The 21,159-nt window shown below is 54.4% G+C and overlaps 1 protein-coding gene across 1 annotated transcript in view; it reads left to right on the top strand.

The window, feature by feature from the left end:
* Positions 1–17,215, top strand: part of PTK7 (protein tyrosine kinase 7 (inactive)) — a 40,161-nt gene extending 22,946 nt beyond the window's left edge. Inside the window, exons 2-20 of the mRNA XM_074897930.1 lie at positions 1,790–2,083; positions 2,637–2,739; positions 3,203–3,393; positions 4,113–4,260; positions 5,266–5,396; positions 5,661–5,927; positions 6,155–6,288; positions 7,529–7,664; positions 7,796–7,915; positions 8,086–8,235; positions 8,513–8,663; positions 9,017–9,144; positions 9,432–9,635; positions 14,448–14,603; positions 14,786–15,018; positions 15,594–15,674; positions 15,755–15,906; positions 15,984–16,162; positions 16,375–17,215. Coding sequence (XP_074754031.1) covers positions 1,790–2,083; positions 2,637–2,739; positions 3,203–3,393; positions 4,113–4,260; positions 5,266–5,396; positions 5,661–5,927; positions 6,155–6,288; positions 7,529–7,664; positions 7,796–7,915; positions 8,086–8,235; positions 8,513–8,663; positions 9,017–9,144; positions 9,432–9,635; positions 14,448–14,603; positions 14,786–15,018; positions 15,594–15,674; positions 15,755–15,906; positions 15,984–16,162; positions 16,375–16,535 — 3,119 coding nt within the window. The 3' untranslated portion in view covers positions 16,536–17,215. The remainder of the gene's footprint in view (positions 1–1,789; positions 2,084–2,636; positions 2,740–3,202; positions 3,394–4,112; positions 4,261–5,265; positions 5,397–5,660; positions 5,928–6,154; positions 6,289–7,528; positions 7,665–7,795; positions 7,916–8,085; positions 8,236–8,512; positions 8,664–9,016; positions 9,145–9,431; positions 9,636–14,447; positions 14,604–14,785; positions 15,019–15,593; positions 15,675–15,754; positions 15,907–15,983; positions 16,163–16,374) is intronic.
* The last annotated feature ends 3,944 nt before the right edge of the window (positions 17,216–21,159 follow it).

Raw genomic sequence — 21,159 nt, 5'->3', positions numbered from 1 at the left:
GACATTGCCTCAGTGTCTTTGGGAAGAGTCTTCTGTGGTTTTTGCATTGGAAGGACTTTGTTGCTTTCTCTGTCTGGACTAGGAGGAAAGGAGGAGGGAGTATTAGCAGACATAGCAGTCACAGGCTGAAGTGCCTTGGCCCCTGGCTGACATGTGCTTGGAGCTGGGAGACTGGAGCCTCGCTAGCAGTGCTGGATGAGTGCCTGTGTCTACGCCTTGCCGTCACTACGAGTGGGAGAGCTCAGGCTAGCTGTGCTGGAAGTGCGTGGCTGGCACTGGGGTGCCCATGAGTGGCTGCAGGCGGTAGAGGCTTTGCTTGCACTTGCACACGTGGCAGGCTCCAAAGGCTTTCCATCATGGAAAGGGTTCTTGAGGCTTTCTGGAATGTGGTGATCTAGGTGCCCATCAAAACATCCCCTTCAGAATAAGATCCCTTATCCTTAGCTTTGGGTGACCGAGATGTCCTGTCAAGTTGTGTCCCTTTACCAGGCTTTTATACAAACACCAGACATGAGGATGTGGCCGAGCCTCTAAAAAGGAACTGACTTCCCTTCAGCTGGGCTTGAAGTCTCTTCATGTAACTTATCCAGGCAACCACCTTCTGAAGCCAGTTTCCTTGCAGTGGTGGGGATGCACAATTTTGACTGCTTTCTTGTTTGCCTTCATGAGAGATTGCTTCTAAGATGCTTAAAGTCTGGCTGGCTTGGCCTCTTTCACTGCAGAGCACGGTGCTGGGAACAGAGTCCAACAGCAATCGGCATGTGCTGAATTGCCTTTTGTCCGCTTTCCTTTCTGCGGCCAGCTGGTAACCAGAGCAGAGCGCCTGCATGGCTGGCTGCGTCCAGGCAGCAACCAGATTCAGGAATATGCTAACATGGTCCTTCAGCAGCCACGTCCGGCAGTGCCTAGGGAAGTGCTGGTCCCCAGGACCCTGAGCTCTTGAGTGGGGGTTAGTGTGTGGAGGAGGATTCTTTAGCTTTTCCACCATGGCAGAGATGCTTTCAGCCTTCCAGAGCCACCCTGTGGCCGCTATCAGACCCTGGGGTCAACCACTGCAATTTCTTGTTTCCACTCCTGCTTGCAAGTGGGCTGAGTCCCCAGCATAAGCTGGTGATGTCATTGCTGCAGCCTCTTGTGCTGTGCTCCAGCAGCTTCTGTGTTTATTCCCATGGACAGTCCTTGTTCCAGACCAGTTTTTTGTCAGGTAATTTCTGAGGATGTGGAGGTGAGACGGAGATGTGATCACAAGGAGAGAAGCTTTGAGGAAAGCCTAGAAACAGCCTGTGGATGTTTCTCATTTGGGGCAATCTCGATGCATGTCTGGGACTTAGGACATGTCCCAGAAAACAGGACAAGAGGAGTTCAGAGAAACATCTGGCCTGCCCAGGAAGCTGCTTGCTCTCAAGTGTTTTGGTGACTTCCTGGCTCATGCACTGCGGGACGCCTCTGTTCAGGCTGGAAGTGGCACTCAGCAGTGGGTCACAGGAGCTCTCTCCCAACACCCTGGCCTCAGGGCGCAGAGGGCTCTACTTGGCTTGTGGCAAGCTAAGGCATCCCTGTCCAGGTGATTGCTGGGGAGATAGCCTTAAAGGGGCTGTGCTGGAATCTGAGCACAGATCCGTCTAAACTCTCCCACAGGGGATTGTTTTTGACAGATGTGCTTTGGGTTGTGCTTCTCCTAACACAGCGGCTTCAGCTTTCTGGAGACCCTTGAGAATAGCACATGCTTACCTACTCCTTTCTCACTATCCCCATGTTCTAAATGTGCCCTCCTTTTTCTGTCTTGCAGCTGTGGGGTCTCAGGCAGTGATTCTTTTCACCAAGGAGCCGTACTCCCAGGACGCCCTGCATGGCCGCAGTGCCATCCTCCGCTGTGAGGTGGAGGACCCAGTGGGTGTGGAGTTTGAATGGCTGCAGAATGGGCTCCTCGTTCAGGACACAGAGCAGCGCTTCAAGGAAGGCAGCAACCTCCAGTTTGCTTCTGTCGATCGGCACCGGGATGCTGGGGACTTCCAGTGTGTAGCGAGGAACTTGCTCACTGGGGAGGAGGCCCGCACAGCCAATGCATCTTTCAATATCAAGTGTGAGTGTGGGTGAGGGCAGCCGGGCACATGCCACAGCCTGGTGCTGCACACCGTGGGCAGGGCAAAACACTCTCCTGGGAGGGCCTGAAACTGGAAAAGCTTTACCAAGCTGCCTGCTAATGCATGTGGGGGTGGTGGTCAGACAGCGATCAGACAGCACGAACTGTGTAAGTAGGATTCCTCTCCAGCTACCATGTCTTTCATGCCTGCTAGGCCATTTGTATCTTCTGATGTCCCCAAGCTGTCAGAGATGCTTTCTCCTGACGCCTTCCTCATGTGTATATATGAAACAGGGATGTTACTGCACCAGGTCTGTCCTGAGCACTGCAGATCCCTTCAGATCCCCTCTTATCCCTCAGAGAACAGCTGCACAGGGCAAGTGTGGGACATTTGCAGGGTGGGTGTCCTTTTGCTCCATGCTGGCTTGAGGGCTTATGTGTCTCTGAGCATGCTTGTGCCTTTGCTGCCTGCTCTGGTTATTACTGAGTTGGCATCCACCTGGGCTCTGTAGGCTTGGAGAGCCAGCTGTGTTGATATTCTTTGATCCCACAGGGATTGAGACAGGCAGTGTGATGCTGAAGCAGCCGGCCAGTGTAGCTGAGATCCAGCCCTCCTCCACAGTGGTGCTGCGGTGTCACATCGACGGCCACCCGCGGTAAGGGTTGCCTCCCGAGGAGTGGACCCTGCCAGGGGTCCCCCTGCACCTTTGCTGCGTGCTCTTCCCCTCTCTCTCTCTCTCTGTGTCTCTCTCCTCTCTCCTGTGAGGATTCAGTAGAGTCTAGGGAAGGCAAAAAGCAGGATTGAGCCTGTGACTGAGCACCGGGGAAGAAGGCAAATAGCTTCCTCAGAGCCACGTAGCAAGGAGCACAGTAAGGATGGGCTGTCACAGTCAGGTCGCTGAGCTGCTTGGTGTGCTGCAGTCACTCTCCGTTGCTTTCCAGTCATGTCCCATCCACTTGGCTGCATGTCTCATGGCTTCGTGTCTGTGTCGGGGTCAGCAGTGGGGATGGAGAGCCAGGGAAATGGGCCATCTCTGGGCTGTCTCCTCTGCACACGTGCTCTCTGGGGAGCCTTGCTGGTGCCCTGCACCTGGTCACCCTCTCACCCCTGTCTTGCAGCCCCACATGGCAGTGGTTTCGGGATGGTACCCCACTCCCCGATGGCCGCAGCACCTATTCTGTCAGCAACAAGGAGCGAACGCTGACCCTGCAGAGTGCCAGCCCTGATGACAATGGTCTCTACTACTGCTGTGCCCGCAGTGCTGTTGGCTTCGTCTGCAGCCAGAACAACTTCACACTGAGTATCATTGGTGAGTTGTGTCCTGGCTGCTCAAGGCTGGGGTCTCAGCTGTTTTACGGCTTTGCTAACAGCCTCCCCTCTGCTGCAGGGAGGGAGCCAGGCTGCAGGAGAAGTGTCAGGCTGGTGTGACTTTCTCCATGCAAAGCCTCTGTCAGGCCTGTCTCTGGGCACACCTGGCTGAGTTTGAACCCTACCCTGCCTACAGGTGTTAATTTGCCCCTGCATCTTTCTGGAGCAGGTCTATGCTGTCATCTCTGGTACTGGGGCACCAGGGTCCTCCCTCCTTCAACAGGGTTTGGACCCTGGAGGCTGTAGGTGCTGCTGATTTTGCTAATACCAGTGCCACTGTGGTGCTGCGTGAGTGAGAACGTCCCATTGGCTTTTGGAGGCAAGGCCCAGGGAGGGCAAGAGATGTTGATCTTAAAGAGGTATTTGGAATTGGACAAGGGTATTCGGAGTCCCATGACAGATTTGATCTGTTTGCTAGGAGCCCAGCGTGCTCAGGGCCTTGCTGGAAGCAGAAGGGGCTTTCCCCAGAGCAGCTACTGCGTGCTGTCCTGGGCTCTGGCTGTGTAACTACACCTGTGCTGGCATGTCTGTCTCCTTAAGACCTGCAGTGTGCTCACAGGGTGTGCCCAGCTCTTTTTTAAGCTTCCCTCAGAGCCCTGGTGAAGGAACACCACAGGCCACTCTGCTCTTTTCACCCTGCTGTGGTCTCTGCCGTTGCAGATGAGAGCTTTCCTCAGGCGGTGATCGTCCCACAGGACCTCATTGTGACCAAGAATGAAGAGGCCATGTTTGACTGCCAGTTTTCAGCCATGCCCCCTCCCACACAGGAGTGGCTCTTTGAAGACAGTCCCATCACCAACAGATCCAAGTAACAGGGACCCCGGTGATGTGGGGCAGGTCTGGGAGGAGGGGGGACACTGTATTCCGTAAGCAACAGAGAGAGGCCAAACCCTGGCCGTGCCAGAGGGCAAGCATTCAACATCGGGCTGGCCATTGGAATTGCTTTGTCAGCTTGACTGGCTTGGGTTTAGCAGGGCATCGGTACTTGTGTGTGGCCTTTATCTGCATGTGGCTTAGCAACGGTTTGTTCTCAAATGAATCTGTGGGGCTGTCAGTCCTAGATGCCCACACATGATGATCCCCAGAGTTGGGGATGTCTCCCAGCCCCAGATGTCCACGTGTGGCAATTTCCTGGAGCCAGGGACACCTCAAGCCCAAGACACTTAGGGCAATTCCCAGATTGAGGGATGTGTCCCAGTAGCAGGTGCCTGCAGGTGGTGATCCCCAGATTCAGGGACACTTCCCAGTCCCCAGCATCTGCACAGTGATCACTGAGTCCGTGGCTGTCTTGCATTCCACGTTCTAGTGTGTGGTGATCCCCAGAGCCAGGAATGTTTCTGAGCCCTAGATATCTACACATGGGCAATTCCCAGAGCTGTGGCCATCTCCCAGCCCAGGCTGCCCGGTGATGGTGATTCTGGAGACCAGGATGTTTCTCAGCCTGTGCAAGTCAAGTGGTGCTACCTGGGTGCCAGATGCCCAGTGGCCTGGCAGCTCCCGGGCGCCACCTTGTGCCCCCTACCCCCTTTCCTGGCTGTGCCAGCTTTCAGAGCTGTACCAGTTTGGGGATGCATTTTTTGATGGGAGCCAGCTCTTCTCCAAGAAACACACTTCTGTTAGCTCTTTTCTTCCATGAAACATGTGTCCCACCATCTCCTTGTTCGTGTGCTGCTTCCCTTGCACTGGGAAGCTTGACTCGGCACAGAATCTGCCTCTTGGTTCCGTGGGCTTATGTAGGACATCAGGGGGATGTGGCTCTGGCCTCTGTCCTGCAGAGATGCCCACTGAGTCCTGCCTCTCCCCACGTGCCCAGGACCACCGTGTTCACCAACGGCTCCCTGCTGATCACCCAGGTGAGGTCTCGCAGCACCGGTGTCTATAAGTGTGTTGGCCGTGGGCAGAGGGGGAAAGCTCTCGTGCTGAAGGCGACTCTACGGCTAGCAGGTGAGGTCCTGGGGCTGGTGGCAGGGTGGGCAGTGGGTTGCAGTGTCACTCTGGACCTATGTGGCAATACAGCAATGGGTCAGTACATGGAGAAGTGCTTGGTTTATCTGTGAAATGGTTCATCCTCGCTGCTTGGATGAGGGGAGCAAACACAGCTTGTGCGCTCTCTCCCTTGGCTGGTACCTCCCATGGGGAAGATGATGCTGGTGGGTTGGCTACACATTGCTGCCCTGTTTGATCCCTGCTGTCTATTACTCCTCTCAGAGATTGAAGAAATGGCACCCTTCTCCCCGAAGGTGTTGACAGCAAACCAGGGGCACCGTGTGGCCTGCAATGCCCCACGAGGCATACCCACGCCCCAAGTCTGGTGGGAGAGGAACCAGGAACGACTTCCCACTTCTGGCAGGGTGCATCAAGAGGCAGAACATCTTGTTTTCACCAGTATCACCGAGACAGATGCAGGGATCTACACATGCCATGCTGCCAACAAGGCTGGAGAGAAGAAACAGGAGCTGAGCATCACTGTGGCTAGTAGGCAGCTTTCTGAGAAGGGCTGGGAGCAGAGAAAGGGGCTGGGTAGGGGGTTGGAGCGAGCTGGGGTGGGATGGTGCATTACTTCACTGGTACAGAGAGGCACATCTCTCATGGCTGGGCTGCAGGGCCCCCACGGTTGACTGCACACTGCCTGTGTGGTCTGAGCTGGTGCTGGCCAGAGGGGTGGTGAGTTGCCCTACATAACGCCTTGCCTCTGTGCCCAGCGGTACCCAAGTGGGTGGAGATGCCCAAGGACAGCCAGCTGGAGGAGAGCAAGCCAGGATACCTGCACTGCCTCAGCAAGGCCTCCCTGAAACCCACCATCACCTGGTACCGCAACGGGGTCTCCATCTCTGAGGTGAGGTAATAGGACAAGCCCCTGCTGCTCACAGACACTTCAGCTGGGCACCCGCTCAGCTCCTTCCTCTGCTCTGGGAGGCTCTGCAGGCTGGAGCGATGGGCTGAGGCCAACTGGAGGAGTTTCACTAAGGCCAAATGCCGGGGGCTGCCCTTGGGCCACAACAACCCCCAGCAGCACTACAGGCTTGGGGAGGAGTGGCTGGAGAGCTGCCAGTCAGAGAGGGACCTGGGGGTGTTGATTGACAGCCGGCTGAACAGGAGCCAGCAGTGTGCCCAGGTGGCCAAGAAGGCCAATGGCATCCTGGCTTGTGTCAGCACTAGCGTGGCCAGCAGGGACAGGGAAGGGATCTCACCCCTGTACTCGGCACTGGTGAGGCTGCACCTCGATTCCTGTGTTCAGTTTTGGGCCCCTCACTACAAAAAGGACATTGAATGACTCGAGCGTGTCCAGAGAAGGGCAGTGGAGCTGGTGCAGGGTCTGGAGCACAGGTCATAGGGGGAGCGGCTGAGGGAACTGGGGGTGTTTAGTCTGGAGAAGAGGAGGCTGAGGGGAAACCTCATCACCCTCTACAGCTACCTGAAAGGAGGTTGCAGAGAGCTGGGGATGAGTCTCTTTAACCAAGTAACAAGCAATAGAACAAGAGGGAATGGCCTCGAGTTGCACCAGAGAAGGTTTAGGCTGGATATTAGGAAGCATTTCTTTCCAGAAGGGGTTGCTGGTCGTTGGAATGGGCTGCCTGGGGCAGTGGTGGAGTCCCCATCCCTGGAGGTGTTTAAGAGTTGGGTTGACATAGCGCTGAGGGATGTGGTGGAGTTGGGAACTGTCAGATGATTGGACTGGATGATCTTCAAGGTCTTTTCCAACCTAGATGATTGTCTGTCATTCTGTCCGCTGCTGCTGTTTCTCACCTTGCTCCTAGGCCAGCATCCCTGTCACCCCAACTCTGGCCATGTTCCTGGCACCGTCTCCATCCTACTGGTGTATGGGTACACCACTGGCTGTCTCTAGCCACTTGGCTGGCAGCTAGCCCTGTCCTTTTGGGGCAGTTACAAGAGAGATATCCCTCAGAGAGATGTCTCTGCAGCTTGTCTCAGTTCTCTGTGTGGGTCTCAGCAGGGCTGTGCCTATCTGAGGCATGGTGTGGGTGTGTGGAGTGTCAAGAGTGCCACAACCTAGGTCTGAGCCCAGGGCTGGTGACAGTGTTGTTTCTGCCTTCCTCCCTCCCTCCCTCTGGCAGGACTCACGGTTCGAGATCTCTGAGAATGGGACACTGCGCATCAACAACGTGGAGGTCTATGATGGGACCATGTACAAGTGCGTGAGCAGCACGCCAGCAGGCAGCATCGAGGGATATGCACGGGTTCATGTGCTAGGTATGCTGACAAGCACTCCGCATCCTCACCGTGGAGGGACCTCTTCAGCTTGGTAGGGTGTAGACGTGCTCCCCCCAGCTCCGGTGCCTCCAGCGACTGGGAGGGCCTAACAGTACATCTGTCTCTTGCAGAAAAGCTGAAGTTCACCCCACCACCCCAGCCACTGCAGTGCATGGAGTTTGATAAGGAGGTCACAGTGTCCTGCTCAGCCACCGGCCGGGAAAAACCCAACATCCAGTGGACTAAGACAGGTAGGGGGGACTTGGATGTGATGTGTCTGTTTCTGACCTGGGGACACAGGATCTTTGCATTGGCCTGTCAGCAACATGGGCAAAGCAGCAGTGCTGCGGCTGCCTGGGAAACTGCCACGTGCACAGCGCTTCATGCATGATTGCTGCATCCCTCTTCTTGTGTCCTGCAGATGGGAGCAGCCTGCCATCCCACGTCAGCCACAATGCTGGCATCTTGTCATTCCACAAGGTGAGCAGGAGCGACTCGGGGAACTACACATGCATCGCCTCCAACAGTCCACAGGGCGAGATCCGTGCCACTGTGCAGCTCGTGGTAGCAGGTGAGGGCTCGACAGCAGGCAGGTGGATTTCCTGCTGTGCTGGCCTTGCAGTGGGTTTGCCTGGGTGGCACCCGGCTGGCATGGCTCTGCAGAGAGAGAAATGTCTGGCCTTACCCCAAGCTTTGCCCCATAGCACTTGAGTGTCTGGTTTGTCAGTGCTTTGCATACAGCCCCAGAGGGCATGTGCCACTGTGCCAGTGCTAGCCCTGCTCCCTTGTGGGAGCTCAGCACCCTTCCCAGTAGCTGACAGCCTTTGTGTTGGCCTCTCTGCCTTCAGTTTACGTCACCTTCAAGCTAGAGCCAGAGCCCATGACGGTGTACCAGGGGCACACAGCCATGTTCCAGTGCCAGGCAGAGGGGGACCCTGTGCCACACATCCAGTGGAAAGGGAAGGACAAGATTTTGGATCCTGGCAAGCACCTGCCCAGGTACACAGCCTCCATTCCAAACTGAAATGTGGCGCAGCATGGCATTCCTCATGCCTGCCCAGCATGTGGGTACTGATGATGCGATCTTGCGTTCCCAGCTTAGGGGGGCACACGGTCAGTTGTTTCCCTGTCCCGTGGCCTGGACTCTCCTGGCCCCAGGGTTACCCTTTCTGCCGCAGCCTGGCAAGCCGCAGCTGAGCTGCAACCGTTTGTTCTTGAGCATTACACAGCCTGAGATCTAAGACGATTGCACTGGGGTCACGGGGCTAAGGCATCCTGGGGAGATGGGGCTGCAGGTGCCCCAAGCTGCCTCTCCCCTCTGGTGCTTGCAAAGGGCTCTGTGTGGTTGGCAGGATCCAGATCATGCCCAATGGCTCCCTGGTGATTTACGACGTCACCACCGAGGACTCTGGAAAATACACCTGTATCGCCGGCAACAGCTGCAACATCAAGCACCGCGAGGCCTTCCTATATGTCGTAGGTAAGGGAGGTGCCCGGTGTTGGGACATGGCCTCCTGGCATGCCCAGCAGCTCTAGGCCCTGCTCCTGACCCCACCTGTGGGTGCTGTGTGTCAGGTCATGCCTGCTAGGGACTGATGGCTGTATTCCTATTGGGATGCAGCATAGCGGCTGTGCCCAGTGTTCTGTGGCAGGCTGAGGAGGTGGCCACAGCAGCGGGGAGCTTTTCACATTCCTCCAGCACATTTCAGAGTAGGATTTGGGAAATCCCTCTGCACCCTCATGGGTTTGGTGCTTTTTGCCCCACAGACAAGCCGGCAGCAGAAGAGGACGGTGGACCTGGCAGCCACACACCGTACAAGATGATCCAGACCATTGGGCTTTCAGTGGGGGCAGCTGTTGCCTACATTATTATCGTGCTGGGGCTGATGTTCTACTGTAAGAAGCGGAGAAAAGCCAAGAGGCTGAAGAAGCACCCAGAGGGCGAGGAGCCTGAAATGGAGTGTCTGAATGGTGAGGCTGGCACCCCTGGGGGTGGGGGCTTCACTGCCGGCCCCTCACCCCTGGGCTGGAGAGGCTGAGGGGCAGGGAGCTTCCAGGGAACAGGGGACTCCTCCTTACCCTTGGAGTCTCTTGCTCTTGGTTTTGGCTATGGCTGGTGATGGAGACCCGCTGTCAGGTGAGAAATAGGCAAGTTAGTGTGAAGCCTGCATCCCAGCTCCACATTGTGGCCATCTCTTATCTGCTGAGTTGTGTACTGCTCCTGCTTTCCAGCACCCATACATGGCATCACATACATCCTTTGCCAAGGGGAAGGGGCTATCTATTCCTATTGCAATGTAATGAAGTATTAGTACTCCGCTGGCCTGTTCAAACCACAATTCCCTCCTGGTGCTGGAGGGAAAGACTTTTCACTGAACAGCGCTGAACTCTGCTGTGAACTCACCCTGTTACCTCTGAAACCCGTATAAGCTTTGAGCATCTACAGCATCCTCCAACAAGGACTTTTGGAGCATAACACGTTATCTATAAACCCTCTCTTTGCTTTTCAAGCGTGTCACTTATCAGCTCTGCACTGGAACACACAACTCTTCTGTATGTCTTATCATTCCTGCGAGTGCCTTTTCTGGTTGCACTGTCACCTTTCTGAGATGGGGAGCCCCAGACAGGACTTGGTGCATCCAACTTTGCAGGGTGGCACGGCTGTGCTGTGTCCTGTTCCCAGCTCTGCCACTGGCTTCAGTTCCCTGTCCACAGAACTCACTCTGGAGCAAGAGCAGGCAGCTCCAGGTTGAGCCCACCACTGTGGATGGGACATCAAGGTTACTTTTCCCAGGCCTCATGTGTCTCTGGCTACACCTCCCAGTGCTCAGTGTGCCTCCGCAGCTGGCCACAGCTGGCCTGTACCTTTGCTGCTAGTTAAGTTGGTGGCTTTAGCAAACAACTGCCAGCAGCGCTTCTTCCATGTTGGCAGCATGTTGTACTACCCTGGTTCCTAGCTTCCGTGTGTCCATTGGAGGATGTTCCCTCCTGTCCTGTGGCAGCTGAGCTGCTTTTTAACAGTTGTTTCCATGAGACTCTGCAAAATCCCTGCAAATGGACTAAACTGGGTCCCCACTGTGCATGAGTTATATGACTCCTTTGGTGAACCCAAGTGATCTTGGGGGCATCATTTTCATTGACAAAAGCTGTTTCAGCTCTTTCTCCTGGCATCATGGTTGTCCTTGCATCACTGATATCAGTGAGGGCTTGTAAGTGATGGGGTTCAGTTGAGTTTGCTTCCCTTACAATCCGCTGAATCTCCCCACACACCACTGTAAATGCAGACATGGGGCTTCCTCCTCCTAGTTCTCCAGCATACAGCCATGTTCTGATCACGTGGGGATTGCTGTGAGGTCCTGGCTGGTTTTGTCTCCTGATTTTTCTCTTGTTTGGTACTTTGAACAGAGCCAAACCTCCAGAAGTCTGGCTGTGGGGAACCTCCTGGGAGCAGGGATGCAGGAGCATCTCTGCAGCTTTGTGCTCTGCTGCTGTCACCACTGTGAGCATTTTCTGTGGATACGTTGCAGGCCACCTGTGCCAGCAGGCTGTGGCCAGCATCATCTTCCTGCGAAAGGATTTGTTTTAATCTTTTTTGAAGTGGTCTCAGATTTTTATTTTGGCCTATATTTATTTTTCTTTTTATTCTGCCAGAGTCTGCCTCTTCTTATCCCCTTCATTTGGAACCAGTTTAGCTGTCAGAGATAAATCCTCACTGCTACAAGCAGACCCAGCTGCCCAGATGTCCACACTCCTTTCTGGTACTTCTATAGACTCTCTGGAGGAGTGCTTTGTGTTTGCTGTCAGTTCCAGTGGCGTCACCCCCTTCACTATGGTCTTCAAAGGTCTGGCTCTTTTCCTCCTTTTGATGTAGTCCCTCATTAGCTTGGTGACCTGAAGTATCTCAGCACCTGCCTGACGACAAGTACTCCCTGGCTGGCCACCAGCAGCTTTTCCAGTGCCCTCAGGATCCAGACAGATTTGACCTTCCTATGGATTTGCAGTGGATCCTTCCTATGGATTTCCTGTGGATCAATGCACTCCTCACAAGTCACTCATCTTCCAAGGTCACGTCCTTCATGTGCCACATCCTCTCTTAACTTTGCTTGCTCTCAGTGTCCCTCTGACTGTGCTGCTTTTTTTGGGTGAACACAGACATAGCATCTGGGGAGGTTAATGACTGTGGGGACTGAGGGGAGTATTTGATTTCTGTGTTGGCATGTGCTAATTTCTCCACAGCAGCATGGCTGTGTCTCTTTCTCCAGGAGATGCTCAGGTGCTGCAGGCAAGTGGGCAAAGCAGGCAGCTTCTCTACACTTCTTGATTCTCCTTGGGACTGCTGGATACATAAATTAAACTTCTTGTTAATTTTTATGATCGCTTTGTTATCAACTGTCTCGTCAAAGTTCTCTGAAACATGGGGATGTCTGTTCTCAAAAACGTCTGTCATTGCTGCCCGCTGGTGCTGTCTTTCAGTGGTAGTGTACTAACTCTGCAGCCTTTGGTATTTTCTTGGCACAGTTGCAGCAGTCGTCTTGTATTATCCTCTTGGCTTCAAGCTTGTAGTCTTGAGACACTATCAGTCGTGAGTGCAGACAGCACAGGGTCGGACGGTCTTGCTAATAGCATAAAGACAGGGAGAGTGTAAGAAGCATTGAGCTGTGATTTATAGAGTAGATGATGGGTTTTTGCTATGGTCTTCTGCAAATGTTAATCTAGCACGTGAGAGAGAACAGTTGTCAGTAGCCACAGTTCTTTAGTCAACATATCTCAGTCTTCACAGCTCCAAGCCTACCTGTGACAAAGCCACAGTCCCAGTTGTCGTGCCCAGACCTGCTCAGGGTGTGCTCATGAGGCTGGTACCTCTTGTGTGGACACACGCTGCTGTACAATACGCCTTGATGGAAATTATGGGCAGTGTGGGATTCCTGTCGGAGCTACCTCATCTTGGGTCAAGTCTTGATTTTGTTAATAAATCTGTTGCAAGGCCAGGTTTTTCCTTAACTAGGAAACTAGCTCCAGGACTAGCTGAAATGGAGTGCGTACAGTGATGCAGGATGATGCTGCATGTGTGTCAGCCACCTTAGCTCAGTGCTGTGCCCCACTTTATATTCAGACTCCTGCCTTCAGCTTATGGAAAGTACCGCTTCCTAGTGCCATGTCTGATCCAAGCAGTAAATGCATTCAAAATCAATGTTTGCTTTCTATACAGCTACCTATATAGTCTTTCCTCTACAAGCTGCCTGTAAACTGCAGGGTTCTCTACTTTCTTAAGGCAATAGAGTTTTCTTGCTTCCATTGAATCTCAGAGGGCAAATGAGCACCATGCAGCCGCTCACTCTCCCCTTCTCCCTCCCAGTGCTGGGAAGGAGAAAATAAAGCAGAAGGCTGGGGAATTGAGTTAAGGGCAGAGATGGATGGCTTGCCCATTACGGTCATGGGCAAAAGACAGACATGTTAAGGGAAGAAAAAAAGAACATCAATTTAATTCGGACACTAACAACAACAATACTTAACAGACGAGTAGGACAGTGAGATTCATTACCACATGTTTAAAACACCTTCACCTCACCCCTCCCTTCTTCCTGGGCTGAGCTCTGGTCCCCATTTCTTTACCTCCTCTCCCCCAGCAGCACAGGGGGCAGGGAGTGGGGAGTGTAGTCAGTCCTGCCACTTGTTTCTCCTCAGGGTTGGGGGGGAGAACTCCTTGCATTCTTTCCTTGCTTCAGCATGCTGTCCCTCTCATGGATGCAGCCACCTGCTCTGGTGTGGGGTCCTCCACAGGCTGCAGGTGGGCCTCTGCTCCACCAGTGACCTCCATGCGTGGCAGGGGTGCAGCCTGCCATCTTACCACAGGTGGCAAGGGCGTCTCCGCACCAGCACACCTCCCCCTGCTTTCCTCCTTTTTCCTTCCACTGACCTCCATGTTTGCCTAGGTGTCATCCTCGCAGCTCCCACTCCTCCTCTCAGGTTCCCCTGCTTAAATATGTTATTGTAGAGACACATCCACTGTTGCTAATTGGGTCCTTGGCCAGAGGTGGGTCTGACTTGGAACCAGGGGAGCTTCAAGAAGATTCTCACAGGGGGCCACTGCTGTAGCCCTTTCCCTTGCTGCCAAGAAGCCCCAGCACGCTTCTATTTGTGCCAGGGAAATACCTAGTGGAGCTCCTGACCCAAAAGCTTGGTGGGGTTGATTGCAAGGACAGTGCTTCCTAGCACTGCTTTAACTCAGGTAGTAAAGGAAACTCCAGGCTGATGTGGTCTGACAGGTTCAAGATTACCAAGGACATGAGCATTGCTGGCTTGCTGGGAATTGAGCAGGAGCAGGAGGGTCAGGCTGCAGCAGCTGGTGGCAGATAGACTTAAGAGTCTCTTGGGCATCTCTGATTATATTGAGCAGGGTCCTCTCTGCTCTTTTGCTGCCTCACACATCCAACCCCCTGCTGCTGTTCTGCAGAGTTTTGTCAATGGCAGTTTGGATGTAGCCACCCCTTTGGGATGACTTGGTGGCATGGGGTGTATGAGGTCAGGTGGGGCTGGTTGGCTCTGAGACCAAAACCATTGCTCAGCATCTGATTTCAGGGATGGCTGCAGGGCTGCCAGAGATGGGGTCAGACGTGAGCGCAGAGGGAACAGCTGTGTGGTGGCCACTCCATTGCCTGGGGCTGGGTATCAAGCTGGGGTGCTTGGAGTCAGCTGGGGGTACTTTGAGTGTCAGCACCAAGAAGGGTGACATTCTCTGCACAGCCTGGCAGGATGCTGAAGTCATTTGTGCTTCCCTTGCAGGTGGTGCTTTGCTGCAGAATGGGCAGATGACAGCAGAGATCCAGGAAGAAGTGGCCTTGACCAACCTAGGCAGCAGCTCTGGGGCCAGCAAGCGGCACAGTGCTGCTGACAAGATGCACTTTCCACGTTCCAACCTGCAGACAATCACAACCCTGGGTATGCTGGGCGACTGTGGCCTGACCCCACTCCAGCAGGAAACCTGTGGCTGAAACCCTATCGTGTTCTAGCCAAAAATCTCAATGTGCTGGGGTACAGAGTGCCCTGCAGCCACTGGGCTACCAAATACATATGCTGTCCTAATGTATGCTGTCTTCCCGTGTGTTGCTCTACACTTCCAGGCAGGGGGGAGTTCGGTGAAGTGTTCCTGGCCAAGGCAAAAGGTGCAGAGGATGGTGAGGGTGAAGCACTGGTCCTGGTGAAGAGCCTGCAGACGAGGGATGAACAGCTGCAGCTGGACTTCCGGCGAGAGGCAGAGATGTTTGGCAAGCTGAACCACTCCAACGTGGTGCGGCTGCTGGGGCTGTGCCGTGAGGCAGAGCCACACTACATGGTCTTGGAGTATGTGGACTTGGTAAGGGCCCTGCCAGCAGTGCCTGCAGTGAGAAGGAGGAGGGGTGGACGTGGGGCCTGCATGTGTGACACAGTCCAGGCTGGCAGCACAGGGCAAGCAAAGCACAGGGAGACCAGGCTGAGCTTACCTCTGTTTCCGATGTGTGGAAGAGTCTCAAGGGGGATGGGAGTCTCCTGCAAGACTTGGAGGTGACTTTGTCCTCTTCCACATCCTCCTGATTCCTGGTTTATGTCCAGGACTCAGCTGAGTAAGTTAAATTGCGGGACTCCATGCTCCAGAATGGCTGCAAATGCTAAGGGCTACTATAGAGAACCTGGAGTTTGTGGGAGAGAAACCAACTTGGGGCATAAAAAAATCTCCTGGAAACATCAGGCCTGCTTGCTCTGATCTTAGCCAGTTGAGGCCCAGAAGTGAGACACTGGCTTGCCCTACACAGCAGGGACCAGGAGGACAGGCCAGCTCTGTGGCCCAGGAGATGAGGATCTGTGGGCCTGCCACATCTGAGCACTGCAGGGACCAGTGTGACTGGCAGCATGGAGAGGTGCTGCCTCTGAGAGTTGCTGTCTGTCTCCCAGGGGGATCTGAAGCAGTTCCTGAGGATCTCGAAGAGCAAAGACGAGTCTCTGAAGCCGCAGCCCCTCACTACCAAACATAAGGTGATAGTGCAGTTTTGGAAGTGCTGTGGGGCTGGGAACCCTGAGGAGGGTGGACAGTGCTGACATATCTCTGGGATCAGGTGTCTCTCTGCACACAGGTGGCCCTGGGCATGGAGCATCTCTCCAACAGCAGGTTCGTGCACCGGGACTTGGCAGCCAGGAACTGCCTGGTCAGTGCCCAGCGGCAGGTCAAGGTCTCATCCCTGAGCCTCAGCAAGGACGTGTACAACAGGTCAATTGGGAGCCTGGCAGGGAAATGGGAGGGGAGGGCATGGTGCCAGTCTTATAGCCTGCCTGTCCTTCCTGCAGCGAGTACTACCACTTCCGCCAGGCTTGGATCCCGCTGCGCTGGATGCCTCCTGAAGCTGTGCTGGAGGACGAGTTCTCCACTAAGTCAGACGTGTGGTCCTTTGGGGTGCTCATGTGGGAGGTCTTCATGCATGGAGAGATGCCCTACACCTCACTGGCAGATGATGAGGTCCTAGCAGGTATGTGGAGTTGTCCCTGGCATTGTAGCCTACTTCCTTTTCTTCTGGTAGAGGGGGCCAGGCAGGCTGTGTGACATGCCCCCTCTTGACATGGTGCTGTTCTGGCTGGGGAGGCTCTTCCAGCCCACGTGGAGAGGTAGTGCTCTCCTTGCACTCTGCAGAGAGGATCACACCTCTTCCCAGTGGCCCTTTGGACTTTGCTTCTGTGCCAGGTCTGCAGTCAGGAAAAACGAAGCTCCCACACCCCGAGGGCTGCCCTTCCCGCCTCGCCAAGCTGATGCAGCGCTGTTGGGCCCCCAGCCCTAAGGATCGACCCTCCTTCAGTGAGCTCGCCACCACCCTCGGGGACAGCCCAGCTGACAGCAAAGCCTGAGCATCCTGGCCGTTGCTGGGGAAGGACGTGGTGGGGTGGACAGGGGTCTGTTAGGTGCCTGGGGAGCTCCTGGCACTCCTGCGGCCCCTTGCTGAGCCCGACCCCAGTGCGCCCATGAGCAGCTCAGCATCAGCAGCTGCTGGATTCAAAGCACAAGCCAGTGTACCCCAGCCCCGCCACCTCTCTCCTCTGTGGGTCCCAAAAGACAGCCCTTGTTTCCTCTTGCTCTCCACCTGCCCAGCCCAACGCTTTTGGGCTGCCAGTGTGAATGGAGCGCAGCTCCCCCTCACCCGGTGAGAGCTGGGCTCCAGCATCAGGCTCTCCATCCCCACTCGCCACGTGCATATCTGCTGGCCTGGCCTGGCCCCTCTCTCTGTCCATCTGTGCTAGGCATGCCTGCCTCCCCCGTACCCCACGGGTACAGGCCAGCCAGCAGGAACACAAAGTGCCTGGCATATGAAGGAGCTCACTACCTTTCCCAGCTACCCTGTGCCTTTTTTTGTACAACGACGCCGGGCAGCGCCCCCTCTTCCTCTTCCAGAGCGCTGACTCCTCCCTACAATAGTATTTCTGTTACTGGAATGCAGCCTAGAGTGGGTTAGTTTGTTTGCTTGAGCGGAGGGTACTGCAGCCAAGAAGGGTTGGGTTTTGTTGGGTTTTTATGTGCTGCTCTCAATAAAGAAGGCTTTTTTTTTTTTTTTTTTTTTTTTTTTTGGGTTGGGGGGGTAGGGGGGGAGTGGTGGGGTGGGCCGGGGGTGTCTTTGTAAGGCGATTCTGTCAGATGGCACTCTTCACGTGGTTCCTGGGAAGGGTTGGGGGCTGGTTCCTCAAGCGCCTGTCTCCTGTGTTTAACTCTTGCCCCCTTCTTGGCTGCATCTGAGATGCTGTTCCCAACTTGTTGTGCCCCGAGGGAGCAATTTGCTTACTGTCTCTCTGGGCAGTCATGGGTTGCTCTCCAAGAGGGACATGTGTCTCGAGAAAATGTCCCCCTCAGACTCCGTGCAAGCAACTATTTATGGACACGTTGACAGGCTTACCCCCCCTCCGCTTCAGGTAGCCAGGCTTTCCTGGCAACTTTTCTGCTTTGTATTTGGGTTTGTGCACCCACCCCTGTGGCCTGAGGCAGCTTTGCAACCAGCATTGCATCATGGTTTTTTGCACAGGAGATTTTGGTTCTTGCTTCTTACAGGACTGAGGAGATAGCAGGACCAGGCCTGGATGGGCCTACCATGGGGGACTTCTGCTGTCACGTGTGGACTATAGCCCTCTCTCCCCTGTGCCAGTGGCTCTGAGCAATGGCAGAGTCCTGACAGTCTCTTCTTGGGGAAGGAGGGGCGGGCAGGTGATATAGAAGCCCCGGTCCCCACAGCATGAACATGGATCAAGCCAGCACAGGATAGGCTTTTTCCCTTGGATCCAGAGCAGGACACTGGCTTTGGCCAAGCTGCAGACCAGCAGTTTTTCTTGCTGTACAAGTCTGGGTTAGGGGGTTAGAGAAAGATCTAACCTTTTCCAGGAGGCTTACTGGGGCTGGACTTGTGATGGGCACAAGGGAAATTCATATTGGTTGTTAGGAAAAATGCTTCTCCCCAAGGGCAGTAAAGGTCTGAAATGGTCCCAGAGAAGCTGTGGGATCGCCATCATCAAGAGATACCCAATCCTGGACCAGGTAAGCCCTGGACAATCCAATCTAATGGGTTCTGTTTTAAGCAGGGATGGACCAAAAATGTCCAGGATCCTTCTTTCCACTTCAGCTACCCAGAGGGCCTGTGGGGATGCTGGAGGGTGAAGACGGCTCATTTCTTGGAATGTGCTAACTGGCTCTGAGCTCAGATTTGGTCCAGGGCTTGGGAAGGGAGTCAGCTGGGCCCGTCGGTGCAAGCAAGTTTGCTGGCTATAGAGTAGTGTTACCAGAAGTGTGTGTCCCTTTCCTGACACTTAGGTCTGGCAGCTGGGAGCTGTGGAGTCTCCCCAAGCCAAGGTCTCTTGGCAGGCTGAGATGTGGCTGTGGCTGTCTGTTGGACCCCTCTCTCCTCCTAGACCTGGTGCTACTTCACGTAGTGGGCTTGGCAGCAGGTTATCGCCACCCTGAACCCTTGCTGCCTCCATGAGCCTTCTGCAGATGCCCTGGCCGTCACAGCTTGGGGCTTGGGGCTTTGTGCACACTGGGAGGAGGTGTTACTGGGCAGATGTCTCAAGATGCGCATTCTCTCCCCCTTGCAGCTCAGTGACCCTCTTGTTGTTCCCCCTAGTCCTTCCCAGTGTGTACACAACCCTCTTGAATTGTGCAAGTTCCATAGCACTGCTGTATGCATGCTGTCCAACTTGCAAGCAACTTTTCACGTGAATTTGATGTTGTTTGATATCCTTTTGTTCCATCTCTCCCGTCCATCCTGTTCCTGTGGACTTTGCTGCCTGCTGCCCTGCATCTCAGGCAGAACAGCTGCACGCTGTGGGCTGATTCCTGCAGACAAGTCAGTAATGAATGTGTCTTGTCTTGCCTGCATGTCCCTGTGGTATTTACCTCTAGAGCACATCTTGCCCCAGAAATACTTCCAGACAGTTCTGCAGCTGCTTCCTTGAGCACTTGTGGATAGATCATATTGGAGACTGTCACTTGATCCTTCTAGCTGGACTAGCATTCCTATGCTGCAGCATCTCATCCCTCAGCAGGGGTTACCTGCTCCATCCAGGTCATTGGTGCTCTTCAGTGGTTGTCTGGGAGGTGAGGGGCATGTCGGGGCATTTTTACAGTATCAGCCAACAGACAGGCCAGCAAGTGACCTTGAGTTTCTACCCCAGGCAAAGGCCACCTGCATAATGGACACAGTGAATGATTTCTTGTCCTCCCACCTTGTTGCCCCATGTTGGACATGACAGGCAGAGTAGCAGGGCTATTGCTGTGCTTGTTCAAAATGCTCCTGGGTGGGCTGGAGGGGGAGCCAGGCACCATCACTTGTGGTGGTGTAGCCAAGCAGCATCTTTCTGTGCCACAGCCACAGCTAGAGAATAGAGATGCTCAGGGCTTCTGAAGTGACATGATTGCTCGGCCAGCTTGATGCATGCAGGTATCTCTCTGCATACTTCGAGGGAATGACATAGCTGCAGTGGGCTGGTTCTGTGACCAGTGTCAGGATGGGGTGTTCGGCTTTATCCCAACACATCCTGGGGACTTGAGTGCCTGTTTACCATGCAGTCAAGATCTGGTGACTACAGGGAAGCAGCCAAATGGAAAGGCACCAAAGCTAGGACAAGCTCCAGACCCAAAGGGTGCAGAAAGACGAGGGTTGGGGATTGTGTATTTTTGGGAGTGATGTCATGAAAAAGTTGTGTATCCTTGGGGATGGGACAGATGTTGGCCAGACTAATTGGAAACAGCAAGCTGAGCAAATATAGTCCTAGCTAAATGCAATGGAGGAGAGAAGGAAATCAGAGCCCCTGCAGGAGGATGAGAGTACTTTGGCAGTTAACAGAGGTGGGATCCAGTTGCGTCAGCTCAAATTGAAGGAACATCTTAAAAACAAAACAAAACACCTCAGGAATGGAAGACAACCTCTGCTATCCAGGGCCATGAAGAATGGCTTTGTCAGAGGTGGCAGCAGGGCCCGTGCTACACTGGAGCCAGCACAGGCAGCAGCTTGTCTGAAGGGATCCTTGGGCTAATCAGATAAGAGGCTTTTTTTATGGCATAGTACCAAGTGCTGTGCCCACAGCTGTGTAAGAAGAGCGTTAGAAATGTGAATTGTATATCTGGGGGGTTGTAAATTCAAATAGCCGTGAAGATGAGATGGGACTGTCAAGTGACCAGAAACCTGGTTTAAGCTGTTTTCAACTGCTACTGGGTGCTGATTTGGTTCTGGAAGTCCATTGTTGCTGGAAACTTGTGCCCTGTGGGTGATAGTGGCCTAGGGACAGGGCTTGGCTCTACAGCGTTGGTCTGACTGGCTTGATGAGAGATTAGCATCCCAGGAAGCTCAGAGCCAGGCTGATGCTCTGGTCTCATTCAGAGCGTAAGTGGGACAAGGGTCTCAGAAAGCATCCCTGAGATGAAGCTAGAGAGGGAGAGGATGGCAGCAGAAGGGTTGGGAGCCTAAAGCTCTCGCCTCTTGTATGTGCAGTCTCTCCTGCGGCCTGGGGAGCAAAAGGCCTCCATATGGCCCTGCAATCAGAAGGTGCAGAGGGAGGAGTAAGGAGGGAGCTTGTAGCAGCCCTATTGGCAAGAGGAACTCAATCCTGGTACCTGCAGTGGTTGCACAGTTGTGCTGAGCAGGCAGAACGGCCTGGCTCTGGCTAGCAGATCTACGTGCCAGTTGCTCTGAACCTAACCGGTGCCTCCAGCCATGCAGAGGGTCTTGCTGACCCTGCCTCAGCCTGGCGTGACACAGCAAGGCCTCAGTCTCACCTGTGCTAGGTGTAGTTTATGCTCAGCTTGAAGGGAGGGTGGCCAGGGCATGTGATGGGAGACATGTGAGTCCCAGCAGCCCTGCTGGGAGCTATAAATGGCATGTGTGCTCACTGGAGGAGCATGGCTGGCGGGGAGGAGGGGGAGGCGGTGGCGGTGAGGGGGGTGTTCGGTATTGCAGTTACTCCCTCGCTCTGTATGAGGTTGGCCCTAGAGAGTGGT

Source organism: Athene noctua, chromosome 1 (assembly GCF_965140245.1).
Source record: "Athene noctua chromosome 1, bAthNoc1.hap1.1, whole genome shotgun sequence".
NCBI classification, from domain to species: Eukaryota; Metazoa; Chordata; class Aves; order Strigiformes; family Strigidae; genus Athene; species Athene noctua.
Note: the sequence above shows the minus strand (reverse complement) of the source record. Positions and strands in the feature narration are given on the sequence as shown.